The sequence below is a fragment of the Mauremys reevesii genome, linkage group 4, assembly GCF_016161935.1.
Source record: "Mauremys reevesii isolate NIE-2019 linkage group 4, ASM1616193v1, whole genome shotgun sequence".
Lineage (NCBI taxonomy): Eukaryota > Metazoa > Chordata > Testudines > Geoemydidae > Mauremys > Mauremys reevesii.
This window is the reverse complement of record NC_052626.1, coordinates 88095184-88119114: the sequence shown is the minus strand read 5'-3', so window position 1 is coordinate 88119114 and position 23931 is coordinate 88095184. Positions and strand designations below refer to the sequence as shown.

Here is a 23931-nt window from a genome sequence, read left to right as displayed (position 1 = left end):
ATATTCTTAAAAGCTTTAAATGACTACCATGTCATGCAGGATGCACGTACTGGTTCAGAAACTACTAGAACAGCCCCTTCTGTCCTTTACAAACCATTTAGCATTTCTAAGAACAAACTAAAAGCAAACTTTTTAAAGTTTTGAATTTTTTTTTAAATACAGCTCTGGTTTTCAGCTTTTGCCAGAAAAAACAAATCATCACAAGAAAAATTGTTCTCATAATGTATTCTAAAATTCACTTCTACGCAGAATGTTTAGACAGGTCTATGTACCACTTAAGCTCCACTTTAAGGCTTCATAAGAGAATTACAAATGCCAAGAATATTTAACATATTTTTAAAAGGAGGCATAATTTGTACCACTTGATTGATCAAAGCATCTCAAGCACACATTTAAGATACCAAAATGGAACATTGGTTTGGCATAGGCCTTTTATAGGGGGGCTAAATTTCACCCAGGATGCACATGGCCATGAGTGGAAGGGTGGAAGTTTCTCTTCTGATTTCTAGCTCAATTACTGACCCCACATTCAGACTCTGGGATGTTCATACTAACCAAGGCTGAACCTCAAATGTTTGGAGATTTGCCAATCACTAATTGCAATCTTAATTTCACTGGAGTTTTTGTAAATAAAAAAATCCTGTTATTTTGTTTCCTGTACCTTTGAGTTGTGGCAGCAGATGACTCCACACATTTCCACATGAGATAGATTGCTCATTACAAAAGCAGTATGTTTTCATTTTCAACCTCTCTGAAGGATTAAGAAAGATTAGGAAGGAACATTTGCTTATCAGAAGCCACATTTCTGAGATATTTTACCTTGGCACGTGAGGGTTTGGTTGAGTAAACTGAACTAAGAATCGCTAATTTAGAATGAAGTTATTTAGATGTTATGAAAATATTGGTAGAAGTTACTGGCATATATACTTCTAATCCTCTTTTCAGTGTATTGCCCCATTCTGCTTTTGAGTCCCATTTTCAGTGTTGTACATTCTTATCTGAAAATAGAGATGCACATGTCCTATTTAGGCCCATTCATAAAAAAAGACTTCATGCTGGGCTAAATCTTACATTATATCAATGCTGATTCTGCTGTTGGTGTCAGGTGTCAGGTGGAAAAGACCTTCTGGAATTATTCTACACAGAACACACATGAGCAGACAGGTAGCTTTATTTGTCACCATTGATGGAAATCCACTTTACTTCAATTAATCCCAATGAATACCTATTGAAGGGAGAATAGACTCTCTAGAGAAGTATATTCAATTCACCAATGACTTATTTCCCCATGTTAACTATCAAAGAATAGAGCAAGGGTTGGCAAACGTTCAGAAGTGGTGTGCCGAGTCTTCATTTATTCACTCTAATTTAAGGTTTTGTGTGCCAGTAATACATTTTAATTTTTTTAGAAGGTCTCTCTCTATAAGTCTATAATATATAATTAAACTATTGTTGTATGTAAAGTAAATAAGGTTTTTAAAAAGTTTAAGAAGCTTCACTTAAAATTAAATTAAAATCCAGAGCCCCCCGGACCGGTGGCCAGGACCTGGGGAGTGTGAGTGCCACTGAAAGTCAGCTTGCGTGCTGCCTTTGGCACACGTGCCATAGGTTGCCTACCCCTGGAATAGAGTATATTTTTCCACATTGTGTTAAGTTAATATTTTCTTGCACAGCCCAGTTGGTATTTGACCTCAGGACCTCACTATTGTAATGGCACAGTATTTACCACTATCACAAACATCTATCAGTTGTTAATCATACTGTGCAGGTTTAACATTAATACTGCTATCTGTGTAGAAAACATTTTAAATGTTCTTACAGTTTATGCTACAACAACAGCTAAAGAACTGGCAGACAAGTGAAAAATTAAAGTTCATTTGACTATGGAGTCATTTGAAGATATATTGTACCATACCAAAGAGAAATATTAAACTCATATTATATTTTGCCTTAGAAACTTTGGTACGTGGCTATTTCAGACCTTTTCATTATTATTTCTATAGTTCCATTGGTGAGCACATTGCAACAGACAAATGCCTTAAAAAAAATGCCTGAGATGAAATCTTGACCCCACTGAAGTCAAAGGCAAAACTCCAAGTAAGTACAATCTACTCTTATGCCCCTATGAGAATTAATTGAACTCTGAGCCCAGGCACGTAGGAGAAGAGGCCACTCCACACACATTTTTGTGTGGGTCCTCCATAGCAGATGGATGGGAGCTTCATCTACCTACTCCTATTTGCTGTCAAGTGTAGCTGAGCTAGCAGGAGAAATATTGTAGTTCATTGCTGACATAGCCCCTTACTCACCAGCCAAAGCAAGAAAGAAGCAGGGGGAAAGCACTGTCATTGAGATTTGTATCTCCAAATCGTAATACCTCCTAGGAATATTCCTGGGATGCTGCAGTGTACACTCCACCCATGCTTCAGCATTGTGGCTAAAGACACAATAAGCTATCTATCCATTTGTATAAGCTATTGTATAAGCCATCTATCCATTTGTATAAGCTATCCATTTGTATCTATCCATCTAACCAGCCATTATCTGCCTCTTGTAAAGATCAATCAACACACATTATAGCAATATTGAATCTAATACCACATGCTAAGAATATGTAACGTACTTTTAAAAGGAGGCATAATTTGTACCACTTGATTAATTAAGACATTGCCAGCACCCTTTCAAGAAGGGAAATGTCTTGTCCATGACTAATCCAATGGAATTTTGGCCCTTACTGTCATGTAGCTCTGATAGTGACTTGCATGTGAAGCAGGCATGACCAGGAGCTCTTTAAAGGGTGTCGAGTCCCACCTGTAAAATATTAACTGAAATTCTCTTGGGGAGGGCAGGTCTTTTAACACTGGAGCTTGCCTAATAAGGGTGGTGACTTACGCAGGGTTCATATGTCTGGTATTTATAGATAAAATAAATTACACTGACCCAAGAGGCAACCTCCTTGAATTTTATTATGTTCAAACATATTATGCACTAGAGCTGGAACACTAGATCTGATCTTCCTTGAACTTTGAGGAAGTTTTGTGATTCAGACTTACCTCTATAAATAAGATGGTGTGACACAGATCAGAGATGTTACCGTAACTCCAGCTCTGTATCAAAGTCCTCTGGCCACAGATGTTCAGGGAAAAGGCTATAAGGATTTCTGCCTGGGAGTCTCTTTGAGAGGTTGGGGCTCTGCCTTTGGGGGTAGGGTGTGGGGCAGTCACTGGAATGGATGGCACTTTGTGCTGGAGATATTTTCTTCTTATTCTTTTTGTGCTCTGATTAATTTACTTTGATTTCTTGTTCTAAACACTATTCCTTACGAAAATGTTCCCAGATTGCCCATGGAAAAGAAATTACTGTATGCACACTGTAAGATAGCCGGCACTATGTCCAAGTTCGTAGCTCCCGACATTAAAAACACCAAGCCGAGAGCTCAGATTCTTGAACCTGAGAACTGAAACTAGCTCGCTGGGGCTGAATGTGATAGATACACACGAATACAGAAGGTCACATCTCCAATGGCACAGAACAACTTCTGGAGTCTCCAGTGGAGAACACACTTAAAAATCTCCTATTTGTCTAAGAATAACTCTATACTCTCCCTTTAGTGCACAAGAGCAGATTTTAGCCACATGCCCCAGAAGCAGCTTTTTGAAAATAGAGCCCATTTACCACTCAGTTCACTTATATGTTCCCACAATCCTCCTTCCTTTTTTCCCCCCTTAAATGATTTGTTTTACTTGCCGTCATTTTATTTAAAAACTGCTGAGCAGTAAAAATCTGTATCAAGTCAATGTGTCTGAGTAATGTTTAACCTTAAATAAAAGCTTGACAGATAAAACGAGTGTGAACTATTGAATCTATCTTGTTTCCATTAGTCATTTTTTCTCAGAGAGCCTGAATGCTTCCTTGGTACATACTTGATTAGTAGACTGACAAGCACATTGATAGGGCCAGGGTACAAATGTACATAGTTCCTTTAAAACTCTATCTAAACCAATTTCTTTTGTAATACTTTTGAATGAACTGGATCAAAAACTCATAGTTGGTCTTTGGATCATAGTCTTCCTGATTTTTTAATTTTTAGCATTGATAAGCTTTGGAAACATCTCTCTTATTAGGAAGGAGCTAATTGCTTCTGTGAATCAGATTTAGGAAAAAACAAAACCCCACCTAGATATTGGAGAATTATCCAGCCGGCACTATGTCCAAGTTCATAGCTCCTGACATTAAAAACTTTGTGGCGTGGGACTATGTTGTTTTTGCTGCACTCTTTCTAATTTCTTCTGGCATTGGTGTCTTTTTTGCAATTAAGGAGAGGAAAAATGCAACTTCAAAGCAATTTTTAGTAGGCGGTAAGCAGATGACATGCGGACCAGTGGCATTGTCTCTTACAGCTAGTTTCATGTCTGCAGTGACTGTTCTGGGAACACCAGCAGAAGTATATCGCTATGGAGCACCCTTCGTTATTTTCTTTATTTCATATACGTTTGTCATCATCTTTACTTCTGAACTTTTCCTACCCGTGTTCTACAGATCTGGGATTACAAGCACTTATGAGGTAAGTAAAATTGACACTATTATAACCAGTCTATTATGTATTCGGACATTTCTAACCCAAATCTATGGTAAAACCTGTCTTTTGGAATAGTTTAAAACCACAGGGTATTTATTTATACTTTGGCATTGAATAGCATTATAATAATAATAATACATTATTTGTATTGCAGTTATGCTTAGGGTACCAATCAAGGATTAAGAGCCCATTGTACTAGGCAGACATGCTCCCAGGGAGCTCACCACCTTGCTTAACACAGTAATACAAAAGTAGATTACAATTGGTAAAAGCAAGTAAGAAAGATATTGCAGGAGGAGAGTGGTATAAATGTGGTTAGGCAGGCTACGTCTACACTGCAGTCAGGGTATGCTTTGAAGCTCACGTAGATGTATTTGTGCTAACTGTACTCTAGCCAGCTCACTAAAAACAGCTGTGAGGACACCATGGTGTGTGCTTCAGCTGTGGCAGCACAAGCAAGTAGATAGCCGGTGGGGTGGGGAGATGCTCAGGCCCGCTGGTGCAGGCTGCACTGAATCCTGCACCACAGTGTCAGCACTGCTATTCTTTGTGAGCTGGCTAGATCAAAGCCAGCGTGGGTCCATCTAATAAGCTGCAAATCTCACTCCCAGCTATAATGTAGACATAGTCTTAGTCTCCACAGACAGGAAAGACAATGCTATTCATGAGTCGGTATTAAAGACGGGCTCAAACTGCTAAATTCCATTTCCAACACCCCAAACAACTTGTCTGATCAGGGATTTTGGCTCAGTCCTTGTAAAGCTAGAGGCATTTACTGAGTATGGATCTGGGTTCAGATTTTGACCACTACCAAAATGTGCAGGTTGAGGGGGATGGATCTGGGCACGTCTCTAGTGATTAGGTTAGGAAATATTAAGGGGCCTGTAGATGTAACTGAAGGAGTTGGATAACACCAGTTTTTTGCTCCCTGTGCAATTTCCCAGCTGTTTCTGAAATTTTTGCCAGGCATCACTCCCTGAAAGAAGCAATTTCCTGGTGTGATTTGCTCAGCAGCTGTGATAATCAATTGTCACTGTGGTGTCATTACTGAGAGCACAGTGCACAGCCTCAATTATCTGGATGTCACTGGGGACACTGGACAAATTTTGGACAAGTGAGGTATTCAATAGTCAGTAGACTTAACAGAGGTCATAGGACATGGTTCTGTTCTTCACTACAGAAAGATTCAGTTAACAAAGAATTGGATGAAATAAAGCCTCATGGGCCAATAAATCAAACCAAGGTAATGGGAATGTTTGTACACAGCCACAGAGGCTTAAAAACAAGGAAAAACTCCATTAAAAAAACTGTGCATAGGCATTTTGAAACGTTTCATTGCTAGGTTAGGAAAAGTTCAGATTGGAAATCTGTTCCAGTCACCAGAAGCAAAGTAAGCAAGGGCACTTTCCCAAATATATTGGGCTAATAAAAGATCAGAGTCAAATTTTCTTCTCAGTTTCCTCATTGCAATTCGATTACAATCATTGGGGTCACTTCAGTGTAACTGAGAGGAGAGTTTATCCCAATGAATACATATAAAGATGACAAGCTTAAGATAACAACAGAGAAGCTACTTAAGTATCTCTGCATGAAGATTTCTAAAGACAGAAAGTCCTTGGAATCTTCTGTAAATAATGTGTGCTGGGGAGCATTCTATATGGTATGTAATTCCCTGGAAATTATGGATGGGTATTCAGAAGTTGCTAAGGGCAGCAGTGTCCTTAATCAGGCAGTTAGAGAGTTTATTCTGATGATTTGAGTGAGTGAACGAGTGAGTAGATTTCTACAGAAGCCAATCAAGTTTTTCCTAGTTAGCTTGCAGATGTCCCCAACTCTCCCCCGTCACATAGCTAGATGAAGCATGAAAATAAAGCACTTTTTCCTTTTCTGATTTGCCTCTGGATTTTTCAGTCTAGATTTTTCAGGTAATGGATAGTTCAGTTCCACCCAACACATTATTTTAGATACTGATGATTATGATACTTACCTACTTTAGATTAATTATAAGGCTTCTTAAAATGTACTTTTCTATAGCTGCAATGATCCTGCTATCCTGTTCATTAGTGATGATAGCAGTGTTAGTAAACTCAGTGGGACTACTTGGAGAGTAAGGTGCTATTCAGTGCTAATAAGTGGATCATAATCTGGCCCAAATGTCACAGATGCTTTTCACTAATTGTACTTCTCATTTCCCCCAGTATTTGGAATTAAGATTTAACAAGTCTGTTCGCTTTGCTGCAACACTGATCTACATAGTGCAGACGGTAAGAAATGTTTTTGTGTGCATAAGCTTTTGTAATATACTTACCTAGAAAAGCTCAGCTATGATGAAGCATCTGTTTGCAGTGAGGTCCTGTTTTGTTTTGTTTTCTTTATTTTCCAGTTAGGTTTATAGACTAAGGCTCAGAGAGGGTGAATGAGTTCCCTGAGGTATAGGGTTGCTAATTTTGGTTGGACATATTCCTGGAGGTTTCATTACATGACCTAACTTTAATTAAAGATTCATTTTTACTTCCTGAAGATTCCAGGACAATCCTGGAGGATTAGCAACCTTACTGAGGTATTGTAGTAATCAGAGAGGCTCACCTGGAATTGGACTCTATAAGTCTCCTGGCACCCAGTCCTTTGCTCTGAGGAACTCTGAAGCCACATGACCCCTTTCACCAGAAGAACACGAGGCCTCTGCAGTCCAGTAGTGTAGTTGCTTAGCCAACTGAACACATTCTAGCACTAAAGCTCTTTGTCTGATTGTTTGTTCCTCCCCCTCACACAGCACTGGCCTGACAGTTGTAGAGCGGTTGTGAAGATCGCTTGAGGGCACCAGCTTATTTAAACTCCTGTCTGTCATCTCCCCTCCAGCAAGTTCCTGCCCTCACCAAGACACTCTATCTCTTCACCTTGAGCCCCCCACTGCTTTCACCCTTCCAGATCCTTCCTGTTTAAAACCAAAAGTCTTTATGGCTTCTGCCTCGAGCGCCATCACTTTGACCTCCCGGCGGACACAATTGTGCACCCACATGGTTCAGATATTCTTGCTCCAATCTCAGGAGGGTTTCCACACTCCCCCACCCCCACAGCTACTTTCTCTCAAAGGAAAGTCAGTCCACTTGATTAATTGTACCACTTGCAAGTCCACTTCTTTGCGCAGTCAGAAAAACAGACTAAAATCACCTTTGTGGTCAACTTAACAACATATCTCTATGCAGCCAAAGGAGGTGCGTTTCCAGCATATGGCCTCTTTTGTTACAGAAATCATCCCTTCTGCACATTTCCGGCAGACAAACTTGATTCTGCTGTTTGACGAAGTGGTTGTTAGCGAAGTGGTTGTTTTAAAAGACTATTTTTGATCTCTGAAGTTTCCTGGGTGGCCACCTTTATTTTTCTTTGAAAGATTTTGTAACACAAGCTCATAAAAACAATCATTCAAGCTAAATTTTCCAAAAGATAATTAGTGTGATTTGGTTCAGATAAGTAAGTATATTCTGGCTCATGCTCTGACCTCTTTGCACCACTCTGATTGCAAAAAGTGGCAATTCATCTAGTTTAAATAGCTACCTGAGAATCCTTCTGGTAGTTGTCTCAGCTCATTTGGGAAGAAGGCTAAAGGTGATTGATTTTTTTTTCTTTAACAAGATGACCCAGTGCATGTACATATTCAGGATTCTAAGTCATCCACAACTATATGTGAATCACATGAATAGAAAACAATATATATACACAATACAGCTGGACCATAATTGCAGCTGAGCAGCTTGCCATCTGGTATTTTCTCTCTGAAGGTACATTCTAGGAACCCTCAGCTATATTTAGAACAGTGCCTCTGTTATAGGACTGAGGTTTAGTGAAGTACTTTACAAAACTAAATTAACCTCTTTAAGATGTCTTCCCACTTTTTAATAATCCAACAGGCTGATGAGGAAACGAAACTAAGGCACTTACAATGAATTAACTTAGGTTTTCAAAAGCAATCATCAAAACACACTCCCTGAATGTCACTGAATTACCAGCAAAGGGTGAAATTCACCAAGGTGCAAGGTTCTCTGCACACTGTGAGCAGTATAGAGAAGCTGTGCAGGGATGGTGGCCAAGGCTATTGTATTTCCTATGTCTTGCAGAGATGACTCTGAAACCAACGCATTGAGGAAGCTGTTGGGAGTGCAGGCATGTAATCTGTGCATATCAGATACATTGCCTCCAGTTGTTCAGTAGGAGCAATTAGCACCAGCTACTTCAACCCAATAACCTTGCTTACTTCCAACAAAAAGCCTATGTAAAATCAGTCAGTGCGAGAGGTAGGGGAGAATTTCAGAAAAGCTGGAATATTTTTTCAAATCCATACTGTTTCTGTGAAGATTGACCTCTAATCAGAGCAGAGATAACTTAGGGGAATAATAACTTAACAATACAGTAATACTTAGCATTTATAGGGCGCTGAATATTACTAATGACTTTATAAACATTGACTTACTAGTCCCCACAGCTCCTTCCCATCCCCCCGCCTCCGTGGAGGAGGTGAATAAATAGTAACATCCCCATATCACAGATGGGGAAGCTCAGACACAGAGAAATGAGTGCAACTTGCCCAAGATCAACACAGTGAATCAGTGTGAGAGCCAAGGTATAGATACAAACAATTTATAGAATCATAGAATATCAGGATTGGAAGGGACCTCAGGAGGTCATCTAGTCCAACCCCCTGCTCAAAGCAGGAGCAATCCCCGACTAAATCATCCCAGCCAGGTCTTTGTCAAGCCTGACCTTAAAAACCTCTAAGGAAGGAGATTCCACCACCTCCCTAGGTAACCCATTCCAGTGCTTCACCAACCTCCTAGTGAAAAAGTTTTTCCTAATATCCAACCTAAACCTCCCCCACTGCAGCTTGAGACCATTACTCCTTGTTCTGTCAGCTGGTACCACTGAGAACAGTCTAGATCCATCCTCTTTGACACCCCCTATCAGGTAGTTGAAAGCAGCCATCAAATCCTCCCTCATTCTTCTCTTCTGCAGACTAAATAATCCCAGTTCCCTCAGCCTCTCCTCATAAGTCATGTGCTCCAGCCCCTTAATCATTTTTGTTGTCCTCCACTGGACTCTTTCCAATTTTTCCACATCTTTCAAGTAGTGTGGGGGGCAAAACTGGACACAGTACTCCAGATGAGGCCTCACCAATGCCGAATAGAGGGGAATGATCACGTCCCTCGATCTGCTGGAAATGCTCCTACTTATACAGCCCCAAATGCCATTAGCCTTCTTGGCAACAAGGGCACATTGTTGACTCATATTCAGCTTCTAATCTACTGTAACCCCTAGGTCCTTTTCTGCAGAACTGCTGCCTAGCCACTCGGTCCCTAGTCTGTAGCAGTGAATGGGATTCTTCCATCCTAAGTGCAGGACTCTGCACATGTCCTTGTTGAACCTCATCAGGTTTCTTTTGGCCCAATCCTCTAATTTGTCTAGGTCCCTCTGTATCCTATCCCTACCCTTCAGTGTATCTACCACTCCTCCCAGTTTAGTGTCATCTGCAAACTTGCTGAGAGTGCAATCCATGCCATCCTCCAGATCATTAATGAAGATATTGAACAAATCTGGCCCCAGGACCGACCCTTGGGGCACTCTGCTTGATACCGGCTGCCAACTAGACATGGAGCCATTGATCACTACCCATTGTGCCCAATGATCTAGCCAGCTTTCTATCTACCTTATAGTCCATTCATCCAGCCCATACTTCTTTAACTTGCTGGCAAGAATACTGTGGGAGACCGTAACAAAAGCTTTGCTAAAGTCAAGGAATAACATGTCCACTGCTTTCCCTCATCCACAGAGCCAGTTATCTCATCATAGAAGGCAATTAGGTTATTCAGACATGACTTGCCCTTGGTGAATCCATGCTGACTGTTCCTGATCACATTCCTCTCCTCTAAGTGCTTCAAAATTGATTCCTTGAGGACCTGCTCCATGATTTTTCCAGAGACTGAGGTGAGGTTGACTGGCCTGTAGTTTCCCAGATCCTCCTTCTTCCCTTTTTTAAAGATGGGCACTACATTAGCCTTTTTCCAGTCATCTGGGACCTCCCCCAATCACCATGAGTTTTCAAAGATAATGGCCAATGGCTCTGCAATCACATCCGCCAACTCCTTTAGAACCCTCGAATGCAGTGCATCAGTTCCCATGGACTTGTGCTCATCCAGCTTTTCTAAATAGTCCTGAACCACTTCTTTCTCCACAGAGGGCTGGTTACCTCCTCCCCAGTCTGGAAGCTGACGTTGTTTGTAAAGACAGAGGCAAAAAAAGCATTTAGTACATTAGCTTTTTCCACATCCTCTGTTACTAGGTCACCTCCTCCATTAAGGGGCCCACACTTTCCCTGACCTTCTCCTTGTTGCTAACATACCTGAAGAAACTCTTCTTACTCTTAACATCCCTTGCTAGCTGCAACTCCAAGTGTGATTTGGCCTTCCTGATTTCACTCCTGCATGCCTGAGCAATATGTTTATACTTCTCCCTGGTCATTTGCCCAATCTTCCACTTCTTGTAAGCTTCTTTTTTTGTGTTTAAGATCAGCAAGGATTTCACTGTTAAGCCAAGCTGGTTGTCTGCCATATTTACTATTCTTTCTACACATCGGGATGGTTTGTTCCTGTAACCTCAATAAGGATTCTTTAAAATACAGCCATCTCTCCTGGACTCCTTTCCCCCTCATGTTATTCTCCCAGGGAATCCTGCTTATCATTTCCCTGAGGGAGTCAAAGTCTGCTTTTCTGAAGTCCAGGATCCATATTCTGCTGCTTTCCTTTCTTCCTTGTGTCAGGATCCTGAACTCGACCATCTCATGGTCACTGCCTCCCAGGTTCCCATCCACTTTTGCTTCCCCTACTAATTCTTTCCTGTTTGTGAGCAGCGGGTCAAGAAGAGTTCTGCCTCTAGTTGATTCCACCAGCACTTGCACCAGGAAATTGTCACCTACACTTTCCAAAAACTTCCTGGATTGTCTGTGCACTGCTGTATTGCTATCCCAGCAGATATCAGGGTGATTGAAGTCCCCCATGAGAACCAGGTCCTGCAATCTAGTAACTTCTGTTAGTTGCTGGAAGAAAGCCTCGTCCACCTCATTCCCCTGGTCTGGTGGACTACAGCAGACTCTTGCCATGCATCACCCTTGCTCATACATCTATACTTAATTCAGAGACTCTCAGGTTTTTCTGCAGTTTCATACTGGACCTCTGAGCAGTCATACTGCTCTCTTACATACAATGCAACTCCCCCACCTTTTCTGCCCTGCCTGTCCTTCCTGAACAGTTTATATCCATCCATGACAGTACTCCAGTCATGTGAGTTATCCCACCAAGTCTGAGTTATTCCAATCACATCAAAGGATTTAAAACTATTAATAGCAACAAATTATTTTAACTGAACATATAGGAAAAGATGTGTGGAAGGTATAAATGTTTCCAAACAAATTCTACTAATTTAATATTAGAAACTTTAGTAATGGAGTTCAATATTTTACTTCTCTTTTCTTTTCCTTCCCTCCACAGTGTCATTATTTGTGCTTAGAATTGTTCAGTTAGCAAACAGTTAGCCAGTTATGGAAAGGATTCTGTAGAATCCGTCAGATATTAACAGTCACCCAGGTTAAACATGAGTAGGCCAGGCTATTTCTGTGTCACTGTGTTAATATGGTTTCACATACCCAGGCATGACTTTATCTATCTGCTTAATATTTTATGGCACCTAAATACCAAACTGATAGGTGTATTAAAAACAACTAGATAGATATGGTTGATGTATCCATAAGTACAGAGTTAAAAAAGGAAATGAAGTTTGATTTTGTAGAGATTAGGGCCAGAAAGCCTTAAAGTTCAGAACCTCATCCAAATTTCCCCATAGTTTGGGGGCCTTTGGATCTGATGGTTAGCTTTGAGCTCCTGTCTAATCAGACACCAATCAGCTGTTTTTTCAAGTATACCGTTCATGACCTTTTTTCTCCTTCAGATTCTTTATACTGGAGTAGTGGTTTATGCTCCAGCATTGGCTCTTAACCAAGGTGAGTTTCCAGCCCAAAGCACATGGCTACACCAATCAACCCTGTCACAGCACAAGCAGGATAACTGAAGCAGACAGATTAAAAACCAAATGCTTTGTAAAAGGTTCTGTGCCTTCATTTTAGTAGCTCTACATTTGCTACCTCCCCCGCCCACCTCCCTTGTGTCAGTACGCCAGCAGGAGTCTGCCATTTACCTGCTCTATTTTAGTTTATACTAAAAAGTAACTTGAGGAGATGAGTGCTGAACAGTTTCTCAATATCTTGGCAAAGTGCTCAGTACAAGGTGATGATCCAACACTGTGCTGTGTACTTTGATTCTTTCTTCCCCTTCAACCCGCACACTGCTGTCATCCTTAATCTCTAGGGGATAAAACTGAGATTTCTCTATTTAGAAGTATTTCAATTGTCTAAGTGCCAGCAGGAAGGTTGAAGAGTAAGATTGTGGTTTCTTTGATACAGCAGGTGGCAATTCTCCAATGCCCTTGCATAGCTCTAAGTGGCTCTATGCTGCTGATCATGGCAGGTTTCAGGGAAGATTTAAAACTGAGGTCCTGAACAATGGTAAAGATCCTATAATGTTTTTTGTAACATATCTCTTTCAAATGCCAGTGTAACTCCAATCCCTGTTTCCTCTGTAGCGACAACTGAATACAATGTTCTTCACTTTTTGTGCTAAAACCATTGTAAATCAGGGACCCATCGCTCAGCTTGTTAAGTGTGTGTTGTGTATTGACTATCTCCAAGGAAAGAAAGGAATCCTTTCACAGAGGCCATGGAGTGGTGCCATCAGAGGCTACTTCAGCCCAATGTGTCCATAAAGAGAGGATAGGAGTTGGGGGATGCCAGAGGACCCATGCAGTGGTGCATCATCTGACTCCATACTGGCCTGTCCCAGTCCCATCCAACCCATTTCCCAGTGGAACTGGGCTCTGTTTTATGTGGGTATGAGTTACCCTCAAATTCATACCCTGCAAGGTGGAACCAATTAATTCTGTTCCTAGGAAGAATGCTTCAGCTGCATGAGTGGGACCTGGGTTGCCCCTATAGATGAGACTTTGTTGTACACAGAATTACAATTTGTGCACTGAGCAATGAAACAATTTGGCATTTTTATTCTACTTCACTATGAACAAGGAGTTTCACCCTACCTAAGTTCACTATAGGCCCTACAGTTTTGATGTTAAATTGACTTGAATTACTTCAGTTCCAGTTACATGAAAGGGAGTTCTGCATGCATATCTGATAGCAGAATTATGTTCTCCCTCTTTGAATCATTGGGGAATCTCTAAAGCACTTGGTACTTTAGTTGATATTATTAATTGCAAAGGAAAAAAATTTTCATAAAGGCAAATGTTATTACTCAGGGAATCTGGACAAAAAGAAAACTAAGAAATCAGTGCTCTAGAACAACTACATATTTAATTCTATCAACTGTGAGATCTTCCATATGTCTCATGGAAGTAGTTTTGATTTGGCCTTACAATAGTATTCAACTTAATGATTACTCTCACACAAATGAAATGCAATTAATCACAATTTGCAAGAAAGCAGCAAAATGAAAGCAATGAATCAAAACAATACGCATCAGAGTCAAGAAGCCCTTATCTTGTAGAGAAGCTCCTAATAGGAACCAAAAATTAAAGTTACTAAGTACTCCTATCCTGCTGGAGCAAAAGGATCTGAGTTATTCTGATGAACTGTACTTGTTGTTTTACTACCAATTTGATTTTCTTTGGTTATACAGTGACTGGATTCAATCTTTGGGGCTCTGTATTTGCAACGGGGATTGTCTGCACTTTCTACTGCACTCTGGTATGTAACTAACACAGCAGAAAGGTTTAAATACAGATGATGTTAAAGGCTAACGCTACTCAGATGAAAAGTAATAGAAACAGGGTTTCTAATTATAGCTAGAATGACTGAAGTTTGCATTAGTAAACATAGAAACATTTGGCAAGCTAACAATCCTTTTAAATATTACATCTATTTTTGTACTTTTTATGGGAATAAGCAAACAGCTTTATATCTTCATCCCGCACTCTGAAAGTCTCAAGGTTTAAATCAGATAGCTTCAGGCCAAAGCCAAGACTTTTTAGTTCAGAGAAGGAAGTGATAAACTTTCATGTCATACTAAAGCTTCTGGGAAGATGATAACAATCTCCCTGACTATGTTTCTCAGTCTATAATTTATAAATGGTAGGGGACAAATTCATCCTGGGAATAATTCCAGCAAAAGCGTAGGGATAGAACCTGGGATGAACTCACCCTACTGATCCCAGGCTTTATAAAGAACTTTGATTTTGAGTGAAAATATCATGAGAACATCCATGATGATTTGCATGTGAGCAGATAGACTTACTCTTTGAGGATTCATTGTGCAGTAGACAGTGATCACCAGTATACTGTGGATACCAAGGATAACACTTAAGTGACTTAGAAGCTTGAGTTCCATTGATTCCTAATGTATTTTTGAAAATGGAACTTAAGCCCCCAAGCCACTTGGGCACTTTGGAAAATGTTAGCCCCTATCTGAGCCTGGATACTGATAGCCTGTAAGGAAAGGGAACCTGTCATTGGGGGAGTGTCAGTGGGTGGGATGTCTGGGACCAGGATGACCAGGATAACATTTGACAGTTAGGCATGAAGCCAAAGCCAGAAGGACTCCGGGGCTGGAGGAGGGATATAACTTTCAGTGGGAGGCAGTGGGTGGAAGAACTAGTGATGGAGTGAGGGTTGGTGGCAAGAGGCAGAGCCTAAAATGGCTACTGCCGTGAACTGGCAGCAGGGGCGGCTCTACAAATTTGGCCGCCCCAAGCAATCATGCCCGGGAGGCGCCCCCGAGCCGCGGGAGCAGCGGACCTGCCGCGGGCATGACTGCAGAGGGTCCGCTGGTCGCGCGGCTCAGCTGGACCTCCCGCAGCTGCGGACTGTTCGCTGGTCCGGCGGCTCCGGTTGAGCTGCCGCAGTCATGCCTGCGGGAGGTCCAGCCGAGCCGCGGGACCAGCGAACCGTCCGCAGTCATGCCTGCGGCAGGTCCGGTCGTCCCGGGGCTCCGGTGGACCTCCCACAGGCATGACTGCGGCAGGTCCACCGGCCCAGCCTGCCGCCCCCCTGGGAAAGGGCCGCCCCAGGCGGGTGCTTGCCCCGCTGGGCTCTAGAGCCGCCCCTGACTGGCAGCCACTTTACATAGCTGATAGTCAATCTCTTTAATTAGGGATGCAATTTGTACACTAATCAGGGATACACTCTAATTAAAAAGATTAATCATTTTCTTTCCAAACTGAAAATAATTAAAAAGGACATTGCCCATAACCTGAGGCCTAAAATGTGGACTTTTTGGTGTAGGGATTTACAAAATTTAATAGAAATGTTTCCATTATTTTTTTTCAATAATACAATTTTTGAAAATTAAATATTCCTATCCACTGCTGAAAATGAAAAAAACAAAAACAATATTGTGCTAGTGCATGATAACTAGAATATGAAATGATTATAAAAAACAAAGGAAATTGGCCAGTTTAGTTTCAGTTTCCACATCATGGAGTTTTCTACTATCTTAACACAAAACAGGGGAGGAAAGATAGTCCTGTCGATAAGGCAGTGGCCTGGGATTCAAGGGTTCAATTCCTGGCTCTGCCACACACTTCTGTGTGTGATCTTGAACAAATCACTTAATCTCTCTGTACTTCAGTTCCCAATCTGTAAAATAATATAGGGTGACCAGATGTCCCGATTTTATAGGGAAAGTCCCGATTTTTGGGTCTTTTTCTTATATAGGCTCCTATTACACCCTACCCCTTGTCCCAATTTTTCACACTTGTTGTCTGATCACCCTAAAATAATACAGCTTTTGTCCAAGAAGTAGAATGTAAACCCTTTAGGGCAGGAACTGTTTCTGACTATGTGCACTTACAGAGGGGTGGATTTACACTTTACGTGCCCCTAGGCATAGCTTCTTCAGCCCCTCTCCCCGCCTACAGCTGACCTTCATGTTACACACAGTTTTAAAGAGGTAAGGCACCCCTAGAAAACTGGTGCCCCAAGGCACATTCTTACTGTGCCTAATTGGACATCTGTCCCTGCATGTACAGCACCTAACAGAAAGCCCTGAGCTGACTTGGGGACTCTAACTTCTACTGTGATGCAAATAATTACAAGAAGAATGCAAATATACAGCTTCTCATTGTTTTAGGGAGGATTAAAAGCTGTTGTCTGGACAGATGCATTTCAACTGGTTGTCATGGTGGCTGGTTTCTTAACGGTTCTGATTCAAGGAACTATTCAGAATGGAGGACCTAACAACATCTGGGAGAATGCCAGCAATGGATCGCGCCTAGCGGTATTTGAGTAAGCACAACATAAACTGTGCCTGTAACTCTCATTATGTTTTTTCCACATTTTGGATAAAAAACCCTACTGGCATTAAGCTACATTTAAATATTAATAATAATAATATTAAGAGTTAATTTCTGTGATGATGAGTAGTTCTTATTCCTCAATAAAAGTATTGCAGATTGACTAAGCTTCAGGAGGTAGCATGCTTTAAGTCAGTGGTTCTCAACCTACTGTACCCCCCCTTCAAGCATCTGAAACCTGAGCACTGCCATCTAATAGCTTTGCAGGGCCCTGGGCAATTGCCCTGCTTGCTGGCCTTGCACTTGTGACCTCCCTAAACCCATCCAGTGACCCCCTTTGGAGTCATGACCCCCAAGTTGAGAAACACTGATCTAGATGAGTTGATGTATCCCCTGGAAGACCACTGCATATCCCCAGGGGGTATGCATGTCCCTGGTTGAGAACCACTGCAGTAAAGTATTTAAGCTTTATTCAAGTCATCCAGCTCTTGGGATGTTCTATCAATTCCATAAAGAACTCTCATTCCTTTCTTTCCTAATGTGTTTGAGTAAAATCCTGGCCACACTGAAATCAATGGGAGTTTTGCCAGTGACTTCAGAAGGGCCAGAATTTCAAACTCTTATGTTTATCTCCCCAGGGACCTTTTTCTAGGATATTCCCCACCTCCTTTTCACACATCCTAACATTCCCCATCTTTAAAAATACCACATTATTTTAAATACACTTGCCACTGTAGCTAATACTGCTGCCACAATACTGGTGCCTGTTGTGGCAAATTTGCCTCCCAATAGCAGCTGTTTATGTCAGCAACTGAAGAGTTACTTATCACAGCAGGACACTGGTAGAAACTAGCAGCAGCTACAATGGTGCTTTTATAAAAAAACTAAGTAGCATTTTATCAACAGCAGTTATTGGATTCAAAATGAAAGGGAAGGAAGTTGTACAAATAAAAATAAGATTAGCTTTAGTTATATTTATTAAGATAAAATTATAAGGGCGATGAACTTTAAGGCATAAGCTAATTACTAGTTTAACTCTGGAAGACATTTATCTTCCTGGGCTAATATATGGTGATAGTATGACCATAGTAATTAGGTGGAGTACAGGGCTTCTATGTCTGAAGTATAGTATGTGGCATTGTCCCCTGCTGGGAACAGGATACCAAACGAGATGGACCTCTGGGGGGAGGGAGGGCACTGCCACTTATTTGTGTGGTTGTTATCATTAGTGACTGGTGCAAGGCCAATAAATATAAGGCTAACTTTCTCACACTGAGATAAGTCTCAGTATAGATGAGGTATAACACAATGATTAGATATTCTTTTTAGCAGTGTAAATGCACAAGTTTTGCTGTTTAATGATGAATTTGGGCTGAGCATTAGCTACTCAATACATATCTAATTTAGAGAAGTGTCCTATCTACAGATTCAGATCTTTTGGTATTCCTCAAAGCTCAGGGGTTTGGAAACTAGACCTTTGGTTCAGGCATATCTCGATTGTGCCTGAATGTTGGGTTTAATCAAGTGGAGCTGAATTACTTTCCTCTCTGTCTTGTAGCTTTGATGTAGATCCTTTAAGGCGACATACCTTTTGGACAATTGCAGTTGGGGGAACCTTTACGTGGTTAGGAATTTATGGAGTTAATCAGTCCACAATACAGAGATGCATTTCCTGCAAATCAGAAAAGCAAGCTAAACTGTAAGTTGTCTAGTGTCAAGAATGAACATAAACTATTCTCATAATCAGACTGTACTTTATTTCTAAATCTTCTTCTATGGGACTATACTAATGTTTTTTCAAATATACACAGGGAGCCTGGTATGGGCAACTTAAAAGAGATTTAAACATCTAAGGGCGAGATTCTGAAACCTTTATTCACATAGAGGTGTACTGAGTAGTCCTGATGCTCTTTGGGACTATTCATGGAGTAAGAAACTATTTAAACTTTGTAGTAATAGTTTGAAAACCTGCACCAAAGTGAATCTTCAAAAGTGGGGTTTGTATATCGTATTAAGAAGTTCACATTGGTGTAATGAAATGCTAAACTGTATTACAAGTTCAGCCATTAGGTGGCAGTATGTGTAAAATGCTTTATTTAAACAAACCTCAGCCATACCTGGCAGAGCATTAAGGGATGTAATGATGAACACATCTGGTCGGTGTGTATCTTGCTCAAAAGGAAGCTCTGTGACCACTCCATATCTGATACAGAAGTACGTGGCAATTGGTATCTACAGTATTCTTGAAAAAAATGGAAAATCTTTTTAATGTATAAATATCTCAATAAACTGTCATTAAAAACAACTAGTATGTACATAACAAGACATACAACATATCAAAAGATTCAAATATCTTAATGAAATTGCTTTACTCCCAAGTTCCTAGAGCTGGTTAAATAATGCAAAAAAGGTTTTGCTCAAATGTTTGACTTTGTAAATGAATTAACTTTGATCATACCCATTTTGATGTTCACTTTCTGAGTTTTCCTGACAAAAATTTGCAGGAAGTGAATTTCAAAATCACACCCATGATCATTCATTCAAGCTAAATGTTAAATTCATATGAACAGGTATTTGCACAAGAAGTGCCTACACACTTATTCAGTACGGAAAAGAACAAATATCACGTGACCTCACTTGACCTGTCACAACTGATCAACACAGCTCAGATCTCTGAAATGTCAAATATTTATCAACCCAACCTAGATAATAAGGACTTTGAACAGATATTATTCTTCAAATAATTCTGAACAACAAAGAGATTTAAAAAAACCACAATCTACTTCTAGAAGTTCCACAATCAGAAAGAGCCTAAATTCATTACATAAATTATTTCTTGCAAATTACTCCCACAGATCTACATGTGACAATCCTTCCCTGATTAAACCAAAATGCCTCTCTTCAAAGATCTGCTTTATGGATTTTTCTCCAGCAGTGGAAGGAGAGAAGTTTGTTTGGCAGCAGGCTGCAGATTCTCCTTCCATGACAAGAATTCCATTTGGAGGACGTTCCATAGTCCTCTCTGGACAATTTGCTTCAGGGAAAATTAAATGAAGCAGCAGCAACAGGGTCTCTTACATTCTAGATTTAGATGTAGCAACAGCAGAGCTCATCAGAGGGGCTTTCAGACCAACTACCATTCATAATAAAACAGGGAGAGAAAGGAAACTTATTCGAACCTCTCTCAGGCCATAAAAAGATTTAGGTTTTGTTTCGGCAACAGCCATAGATTCAAATTGGTTCTTATTTTGTCCAAAATTAGTTCACCCATCCCTACCTATGACACACATGGTAATACAATCAAGACAGCATATTTTTGTAGAGACCTAAAACCCCATCTGTCTTAGAAAAGGGTGGGAGAGGGATTTTTCCTTTACAGTAACATAGTGCTATTCAATGCAAATCCACCCTGGGGGCAGAAAACCTATTACAGCACAGGGTGGGGATCCAGGGCTGTACACAATACCATGTCGTTATTTACTGTCACTTCCATATACATTTTATGTGTCCTTAATACACATGATCTCAAAATGCTCCTTCAAGGGCTGGGAAGAAAATAAAGTTTTAAGATATGATTAAAAGGAAAAAAATGTAACTGTGTCTCAGTGGGAGGTGAAGAGAGAGTTCAGAGGCATGGGGCTGGGCAACAGAAACTGTGACCACTGATTGTGAAGAGTCTTGGGGGACCGAGACCGGAGGAGGGAAGGATATATGGCTAAGAAGTCAAAGATGCCTTTTGTAACAGGGTCCATAGAGAGTTTTGAAATTCAGGAGTGTAATTTTGAATTGAATTTGGCCATGGCTAGGAAGTCAGTGAAGGGCAATGTCAAAATGTAATATAGATTATGTAAGACCTCACAGAAATACAACATTTTAAAACTATAGACAGAAAACCCCAAGAGTGGAATGCTGTCATCCATGTGTACCTCAAATAATCACTGAAGGGGAATGCAGATTAATTTAATTTATGTGGTGAAATTATAAATGGGCCAAATTCAGTACAAAATAATATCCCGGCTGACTTCAACACAGAACTGCAACAACTTTTGAGAAATTAAATCCGTTTTTAAAGGCTTATATGTAAGAATTGCCCTAGAGAGATTCTAGCTTATGACATTATCAGAATTGTGGGTCATTGTAAATCTGCTTCTTGACACTGCACCAGAAACAATTCACTCCTTTACATTTGTCCTATATATAGTGAATACCTCACTTTTTCAAAATATTGGTGCTTCCCCAAAATGTCAACATTCACACAAGCCAAGAAATGAAGAGATGGTATCATTTATTTTCAGTGGAGTTTCTCAAAATGTAGGAGAAGAACTTGGGTAGCCAGTAATGACCTTGCCATATTTGTGTTGAATTAGACATAAACAGGTCTCTCTCTCTCTCTTTATTTTCAGTGCACTGTACCTTAATTTAGTGGGACTCTGGGTAATCCTAGTGTGTGCAGTCTTTTCAGGCTTGGTGATGTACGTCCATTTTAAGAACTGCGATCCTTGGACTGCTGGTTTCATTTCAGCACCTGATCAGGTATAGAATCAGATTAATGGTGTAAATGGAAAGATATCCATTAGACCCTGATTCAAAAAGGCACTTAAGCACGTGCAAAGTCAATGGGACTGTTCATATGCCTACATCTAGGCAGGTGCCTTGTTGAATCGGGCTTTACAATATGACAATGCTGTTAATTTTTCCTGTGCCACGTATCAATTTTAGGTTTTTAATTTATGCCATAGTCAAATATTACCTTACTTTTGTATTGGTTAAGTATAGCATAAAGGTTTCTCTCTTTTTTTGGTGTGTGTGGTTTATCAGTTAGAACTGAGGTGTCTGAATGATGATTTCTGTTCAACAACTCTTTTTTGTATTGCAATGTGGTCGGAAGTAACTACTACATCTGCATAGTCCAGAAAATGTCCCAGTTAACATCCTCTCTTGTTCCGTGTGTTTATTTTCTCCTAGCTGATGCCTTATTTTGTTATGGACATATTTTCAACAATGCCAGGCCTCCCTGGACTCTTTGTTGCATGCGCATTCAGTGGAACCCTCAGGTCTGTGTCTGAAATTGTGTTTTGTCTAGTATGTGCCATTGCATATCCTGCCTTGACTATGCAAACGTTGGCAAAACCAACAGTCCATCAAAGAACCAAACCCTGATGAAAATGCTAAACATGAAAATGCAGCAGAATGTCTCTTTCCCTTGTCCCAGCTAAGAAATGCTGCAGTGGTTTGTCTTTCTATATTAGACTCCTGCTAGAGCCTGAGTATGCTTTGGCAGTTACATTTTCCTATCCCCTTCAAATGCGTTCAAGAACCACATTAACAACACAAACAAGGGAGTGGAAAGATGGGCCAAATATCAATTTCCTCTTTAAATGAAGCCCAGCCTGCTGAGCTAATGCAGCCGTGAAGATTTAAATCCCTTTTATTTGACTTGACTGGTACAACTGTACAATTAGGCAACCGAATGGAGGCCACAACAGTGAGCCTGGCTCAACATAAAACAATGATGGAAATAATGTAAATACATGGTCAAAGTAGAAAAAATCTGTCTGGAGAAATTATTCTCCCTCAGGCTGTGCTGGGTAGTGGATAATAATAATTGGCTTTTAGGCAGTAGCAACTACAACATCAGTGTTCAAAGGAAAGTTAGAAAGAGAGGGAAGATTAAAGTCCAGACTGGCAGCAGGCAGAGTTGCCACAAACTCAAGCTTATAAAGGCCGCCATCTCAGAATTACCACGTTCATGCTTCTGTTCCCTGCACAGTCATGTCAGGATCACAACTGTCTTGATTCATATGAAACCAATTCCATTCCATATCTCGGAATAGTTGAGCCAATAGAATTGATATTTCAGATGCACAGTAAGTATACTCAGTTAATTGTAATGCCTTAAGAAAGGGATGTGAATTATCCTACTTGTAGGCATAAGTTACACCCAAGTAACCTCATTGGGACAGATTCTGATCAGTTTCAGTGTGAATCCCGAGCAACTCCACTGAAGTCAGTGGATTTACATCAGTATAACTAGGGTGACCAGATGAGATGAAGAAAATATCAGGACATATGTGGAGCGGGGGCGTCCGCCAGCGGAGCAAAAAGAAAAAGGTGAGAGCTGCTGGCGGAGCAAAAAAATAAAAAACAGTGCTGCCAGTGGAGTGAAATATCGGGACAAATTGCGTCCCGAACAAAGATCGGTCGGGATGCGGGACAACCACCCAAATATCGGGACAGTCCTAATTTTATCAGGACGTCTGGTCACCCTAAGTATAACTCAATGTGGTCCTTGCCCATTACAAGCTCAAATTCTTCCACAGCTTGAAGAAAAAAAATCCATTGCTAAAAGTAACTCTCAAAACACATTTTCTATGTCCACCATGTATTTAAGTTATTTTAGTCATTAGTTTGTGAAAATTGACCTCAGTAGGGTAGCATGGGTCTAACTGAGTGTGAAACCAACCACCTTGCACATTACTGGTGCTATACAATACAACAATGAAATGAATGATGTATTTGTGGAGGGAGATGTAACTGAATATGATTTAATTTGTATTATTATTTTAGTAACTATTTTGTGCAGGCTAACACCAATGGATTTGCCTGGATATAACTGATGAAAGAATAAAGAACCTAACATATTGTTGCTGCTATACCTATAACAACAATTTCCCCTGGATTACTGGCTAAGTAAAGTCCTACTCAGCATGAGCAAGGCTGTCAAAATTATGACCTGAGTAATTACTGTTCTTATTTGGCACAGAGTATGTGAAAGGGGGAGCAATATAGTTGCGGGCAATATGGTCTGAGAATAGATGGATGTATTAGATAGTGTGAAATGAAATATTATTTGGAGAATTTTGCCAAATTGGACTTAATTCATTACCCTTCTGATACTTAATTTGTTATGATGTTTTGCAGAAAAATATGGTATCAGCACTATTTATTTCATG

The 23931-nt window shown here is 40.5% G+C and overlaps 1 protein-coding gene across 1 annotated transcript in view; it reads left to right on the top strand.

The window, feature by feature from the left end:
* The first annotated feature begins 4207 nt into the window (after nucleotides 1-4207).
* Nucleotides 4208-23931, top strand: part of SLC5A12 (solute carrier family 5 member 12) — a 31462-nt gene continuing 11738 nt past the window's right edge. Inside the window, exons 1-8 of the mRNA XM_039537504.1 lie at nucleotides 4208-4564; nucleotides 6778-6843; nucleotides 12572-12623; nucleotides 14368-14435; nucleotides 16816-16970; nucleotides 18537-18677; nucleotides 21382-21511; nucleotides 21944-22032. Coding sequence (XP_039393438.1) covers nucleotides 4208-4564; nucleotides 6778-6843; nucleotides 12572-12623; nucleotides 14368-14435; nucleotides 16816-16970; nucleotides 18537-18677; nucleotides 21382-21511; nucleotides 21944-22032 — 1058 coding nt within the window. The remainder of the gene's footprint in view (nucleotides 4565-6777; nucleotides 6844-12571; nucleotides 12624-14367; nucleotides 14436-16815; nucleotides 16971-18536; nucleotides 18678-21381; nucleotides 21512-21943; nucleotides 22033-23931) is intronic.